Source organism: Bos taurus, chromosome X, assembly GCF_002263795.3.
Source record: "Bos taurus isolate L1 Dominette 01449 registration number 42190680 breed Hereford chromosome X, ARS-UCD2.0, whole genome shotgun sequence".
NCBI classification, from domain to species: domain Eukaryota; kingdom Metazoa; phylum Chordata; class Mammalia; order Artiodactyla; family Bovidae; genus Bos; species Bos taurus.
In genome coordinates, this window is record NC_037357.1 from 60771310 (window position 1) to 60777370 (window position 6061).

Consider the following 6061-nt stretch of genomic DNA (forward strand, 5'->3'; position numbering starts at 1 on the left):
AGACATTTTTTTTCCTGTAGAAATGTTAATGGCTTAATTATAGGATGTTTTCCCAGACACTACTGAGAGTGTTATCTAATAAACAGTACATACTCTGTGTTGCCTTTCTAAAATTTGACATAATTTAAATTCTAAAACATGGACTGTGGACCTAGAATAATGATAACTAGCATTTATGGAGCATTCACCATCTATACGAAGCTGTACTAATCTCTTTTTATCTCATTTACCCTCATGACACCATGAGGCAGGTATTAAAATCATCTCCATTTTAAAGTTTGGAACTGATTCTCATAGAGTTTAAATAACTTGTCCAGAGTCACACAGCTTTTGGGCAAGCCAAGGTTTTTACCCAGATCAGTATGATTCTATAAACTTCATGCTGAACTCTTGCTCTCTACTACCTGAGAGATATGAACAGTTGTTAAGGACACTGTGGATTATTTGTGGGCTTTATTATGGAGAGAGAAGAGCTTACTACCTATTCTGTTTCATTTCAAAGTCAACCTCCTATGCCCAAATGTCTCCTCCCCATTCCTACTTCTCAGAGATGCAACTAATATGGGTTTATTCCATGATGTTTGTGTGTATGGCTTTTCTCACAAGGACCACCAGCAAAAGGAATCTGCTAGCCAACTGGTACAGGTTCCTGGTATCCATCCAGACTTACCGAATCAAAATTGCTAGAGACTGTGACCAAGCAGATTCTTATACACATAGAGGGGGAAAAAATGAATGCCCTGAGAAAGGCTAATCATTAACCTTCAATAATTAATTAACATCAGTTGACACCTAGCTGTATTGGCAGAAGTAAACTTATGAATGGGCCCTGGAAAGTGAAAGATGTCTGAAAGGTGAATAGGAAAATAGGCAGATGAGATATGGAAAACAAGATATAGAAAACAAGAAAAGATGTATGACAGTAACTTCCTACTTTGGTATCATGTGATGAGGGTAGAGTCTCAGCTTTGGAATTGTCAGCTACATTGGAACAGTCTTGGAAGCAAATCACTCATTTTTTGTTGATACTCAGAGCACCTATCTATTGTATTATTGTTACAACAGCCTTTTAAAGTAGACAAGATAGTCATCCTCATTACATAAAAGAGAAAATTGACAAGCAAACAAGTTCTTCAAATAATCCAGCTGACAGTGTTTGGGTTAGTTTCTAGCCCCCAACTTTACCCTATTTCACTCTTCCAGTAATAACTTCCATAGGTCTAGAGAGGTGGTACCATCATATAAAACCTAGGGAATCAAATCTTACATTCAGTGACATACATTTCTTTTTCCAGTGAGGGCCAATTTAAATGCTGTACTGCACAAAGAAAGGACAATAAGAGGAATTAAATATGTAATAGAATAGTTCAACCAATATATAATATGTTTGGGTTTGTTTTAAATTTTTCCTGGATTCTTTATTCTTGCTGTCTTTTCAGAGAAGACTGAACATTTTGAACTTTATACTTTAAGAATATTCTGTTCTTGTCTCTGAGGTTCTCAATCTCACCTCTTCATCTTGCCTGTGATATTTTAATCATCTCCATGGCAAACAATGTGACCTCAGACACAGACTAGAAAGCCAGAAAAAATACATTAACCATTACCACAGCAATAAGATCCCCACAGCACTGTAGGCTGTGGTTGGAGCACTGAGGATCAAGTTCAACCAGTAAGTATTCCAACTCTGTCAAAGTATTCTCTAGAACAGCACTTCTCAAACTTCAGTGAACATTCAAATCACCTGGAGAATCTTCTTAAAATGGAGTACTGACCCAGTAGTTCTGGGATTGGGCCTTAGAGACGATATTTCCAACAACCTCCCTGGCGATGCCAAAGCTGCCAGTTCCCTAATAGGTTTTGGTGTAGCAAGGGCAAAAAAACTGTCATTATGCCAAAGTAGTGTAAGCACATTTGTAGTCCTGGAGGAAGTGCTATTTTGAACAGCAGTCCTGCTGAACATGCCACCTCTGATATTAACTAGTTGTGTGACCCTGGGTAAACATTTTTCATCTCTGGGTCTCTGTTTTTCTCCTCTGTGAAATTATAAATTTGGCCTGGATAATTTTTAAGATCATTTTGGATTGTGATCTTTAGATCACTAAAATTGTTTGAGTCTCTGATTCTCTGACAAAGAAACTAGAACCAAGATTAACATATGGCAAAATACACATATATTACCAAGAAAGGGAGTGGAGAAAGCGATCTACTATATCTTTTGTTTTTATATACTTAATTCCAAAACTTCTATGTGTCCTAAGGTAATTTTTTTCTTTTGAATGTGCAGAATATTGGCATTCTCCATGAAGAAGATGCAACGTTGAATGGTGGACAACAATTTTGAGCATTTCTCAGCTGTCAGCATACATTTGTGATCTCATAGCTAACAGCTTTGTCTACTTTCTCATGATGCCATTGCTCTGATCACAAAGTAAACCCACTGTCTGCCCACTAGTATCCAGTACTGATACTCAATTCTGCCTCGGCCCACTTGATGGCAGAAGATACAATAGACAATTACAGGGAATCACCAACTATCACCATTGTTGAAGCAGAATGAGAACTTTCTTCCCAAGTTCCAGCAGTCATTTGATGAGCCCACAAAACAGGAAATGAACCGCCTGGTGAATACTAAGGTTGACAAAGAGGACAACTTCTCTCAGCAAAATGCCAGTACATTCCACCTCCTTGCTCAGAATCTGAGATATGATGGATTCAATCAGAGTGATCACTTCCAAGAAGAACTAGCTGACCCCACTCAGGATGAAGTAAGTGGTCCAGATCTGTTGGACAATCTCCCAGACCTTATCACTCAGTGTATTCAGTTGGACAAGAAACACAGTGAGTGGCCAGAGCTTCTAGAGTCAGAGGTCCAGATGCCAGTGTTGGCTCGCTGGATCCACCACCAAGCCTTCTCCAACCCCACAGGTCCAGCACCCAAGGAAGACCGTATACAGCTGCGAGGAAGCCAGCCACCTCTCACTCCAGCCAAACGAGCCCGCCAGCAAGAAGTTCAGGCATGCCTCTACTGCAGCCAGGCTGGTCATGTCACATTAGATTGCCTTGCCAAACGTTCTCGAGCCCCAGAAAGGATAAATAACCCAACTCATCAGTAAGAGGAATCCAGGCAAGACACATTGTAAACATAGCCTGCTCACCTCCAGACTTACTGATTTATATCGTGCATTAATGTTTAAAATACAGATGCAGAACCATGATACCACTTTATGGACAGTCATAAACTCATGCTTCTGAGCATTTCAACAAACAAATCTTGTTCATCAACAAATCTGATCCAGCAATGACGAAAACAACTTCCATGCACTTTCTGAAGCTGGGATTAATTATCCAAGAGGACTAAAACCCAAAGGCAAAACTCTGCCTAGTCTGACCCAATGGAAACCACTTGGCAATGCATTGGAACACTCCATCCACACCAATGGTTAAAAGATACCTGGGTTGAGTTTGCTAGCCCAAGTCTTTGTGTCTATAGTTGGGACCAGGCCTTTTACCTTCATGCTCACTGCTCTGTATCCTAGTTCCTGTAGATTTAGAACTCTTGGCTGAGGTCCTGGTTACATTTCCACTGGTTGCAACTAAACAATAACAACTAGTTATCATTGTGTACTCTTTATGTACTTGAACTTTTTACATATAAAAATACCACTTTTTTAATGCGGGCTTCCCAGGTGGCACTAGTAGTAAAGAACCAAACTGCAGCAGATGCAAGAGATGCAGTTTCGATCCTTGGGTTGGGAAGATCACCTAGAGTAGGAAAAGGCAACCCACTCCAGTATGCTTGCCTGGAAGATTCCACGTACAAGGGAGCATGGAGGGATACAATCCACAGGGTCAAAAAGAGTTGGAGATGAGTGAAGCATGTAATATACATACACTCTATTTTATTCAGAAGAGTTTCCCTCTGCAGCAACATAACCTCCTTCCCCAGATTTCATCACCTCTCAGAACAGACAATTAAACCTGGGCTATGAAGTCCAGTTCACCTCAGGCTTCTAGAAGCCACTTGTTGAGAAATCCCCAATCAGGGACTTCTTGTTCTCTTCATGACGCCATCCAAGAGCCAGATTGAGTGTATGAATAGGATGCTGGGACAATGCTTTACTGCCTATTAGCTAGCAGTCATTTTGTTTACCACTTCAACATGTTGTTATAGTGACACCATACTCTTCAATTAGGATGAGTTAACTATTTAGCAGAAAGAGAGTTACATGGATGAGTCTTATACCTAAGTCAATTTCTCTGAGAGTAAAACTAAGTAAAATCTGCAGAGAACAAATGACATGTACCCTACTCAGAGGTGCAGTCTGAAATTGCAAAGACTTGGGGAACCTCCAGGTCCAATCAAAGTTGTAGTTTCAGAGGGGCAGATTTGCTACATGATTGATGCCAGCAAGAAGGAAAGAATATAATCATTTTACAAGTCTGAAGAAGGAATCATTAGCAAGTGAATGGTTGGTTTTCATGGGATCTAGAAGTGGGAGGGAACAATTAAAGAGCCATAGGGCGTCATTAATTCTCCAGAGTCAGGGGATATTGACAAGATGATTGGGCAGGTCCATATACAATGGGATAGAGGCACTGGGTCATCCCAATTTATGCCATTAGCCATTAAGATAGTCACCTAGCTCACCTTGCTCTGACTCCGTGCTCTAAGATATAATCTAATATTAATTACTTTCCCACATATACTTTGTTATGGGGAGAAAATTTGCTAACAAGTTCACACAAAGTGTTCTAGCCTGCTTTGCAGTTAATTCTCATTATAAGTGAATAAATTGGTGTTTTACTTATACAATAGTTTCTGTGGTTTTAATAGCATCGATCCTCCAGACCTCCTAATCACCTATGAGCACACTGGACATAAAATAAGATTCTCACCATGCAAACTCAGCATTCCCAGCATGAACTACAGTGAATTCACGGAAGATTGACCACCCCCCCCCCCCAGGAGCCTTGCCTCAACAGTCTCCCTGTTTCTCTCTCTCATATGTCTACAACTCTAATAATATTTCTAATAACCTATGGTTTTCACTTCCTGCACTTACTTCCTACTAAATATCCAGTACCATGGTACCTTGCATAAGTAATTGCTTCTTATAATACCATATAGTTTAATCTAATCATCAGAATATACTGCCCTGGATGAAGACACAACACATGACTGTAGACACGAACCCCTGGCACACACATTTAGAGAGAGAAGGGTATATGATTGACCTAATTCTCACCACCTCCATTCTGTTCAGTTGGCAACACATGAGACTTATGTCACTGCCTTCACCTCTATCCATGATGGTTAAAACAAATATCATCTATTTTGGGGATTCTGGAACATATTCACCCAGAACCATCTTGCCTATGACCATAATAGTCATTGCTGAAACAAAATAGAGAATTTAAAGTATACCAGCATCTTGGCAAAATCTGACACCTAATGCCCTTTTGAGAGCTCTGAAAGCTGGTGTTACATCTGTAAACCCTTTTACAAGGATGGCGAGGCTTTCTTACCTCACTATGAGTCCTCAATCCTTGTGTCTCACTTTTCCAGAAAATGGAAAAAACATTCAATGGACTATAGTGTCACGAATTTTCACTGTCACCTTTGTGTGAGTCACTGCTCACACTTTACAAACAAAAGTACTAGAAGTGAGTTATACTTTAAAAGGTGTAGAATCAGTACAAATAACTTAGTATCTGGACCACACTTTACAGTCATTGATTGCCTCTATAACTTTGAGTTTTCATGCATTAAATTATTGGTATTACTTCCTGGTATTGGCTTTAATTCTGCAGTCTGTTTAAACCTGCTTCTTGCTCACTGATTTCTAGTATATACCTCACATGGCACTGGTTCTCTTATATCTCCACCTCAGTGATAAGCCAACTGTGATTGCATTCTACCCATCCCATTTACTTTCAGATGGAAAAACTTGTAGAATTGCAGTTTTCCCTATGAGTAGAAGACATCCCTTTCAGCATAAAGTCTGGCTTTGTGTGCATCTAGAGAAAAGGAATTAATAATTGGTTTATGTCAGACATT

At 39.7% G+C, this 6061-nt stretch overlaps 1 protein-coding gene across 1 annotated transcript; it reads left to right on the plus strand.

Annotated features, from left to right (window-relative positions):
- The first annotated feature begins 561 nt into the window (after positions 1-561).
- On the plus strand, positions 562-4831 carry RTL4 (retrotransposon Gag like 4). Its single transcript, XM_015461611.3, has 2 exons — positions 562-652; positions 2524-4831. Exons 1-2 carry the CDS (start codon positions 562-564, stop codon positions 3114-3116), a joined length of 684 nt encoding a protein of 227 aa, XP_015317097.1. The 3' UTR covers positions 3117-4831.
- The last annotated feature ends 1230 nt before the right edge of the window (positions 4832-6061 follow it).

Coding starts and splice junctions, on each gene's coding strand:
- RTL4 (XM_015461611.3), top strand. CDS start 562: ATGGGTTTATTCCATGATGTTTGTGTGTATGGCTTTTCTCACAAGGAC. Junction 653..2,523: donor CCAACTGGTACAGGTTCCTG/GTATCCATCCAG, acceptor AGACAATTACAG/GGAATCACCAACTATCACCA.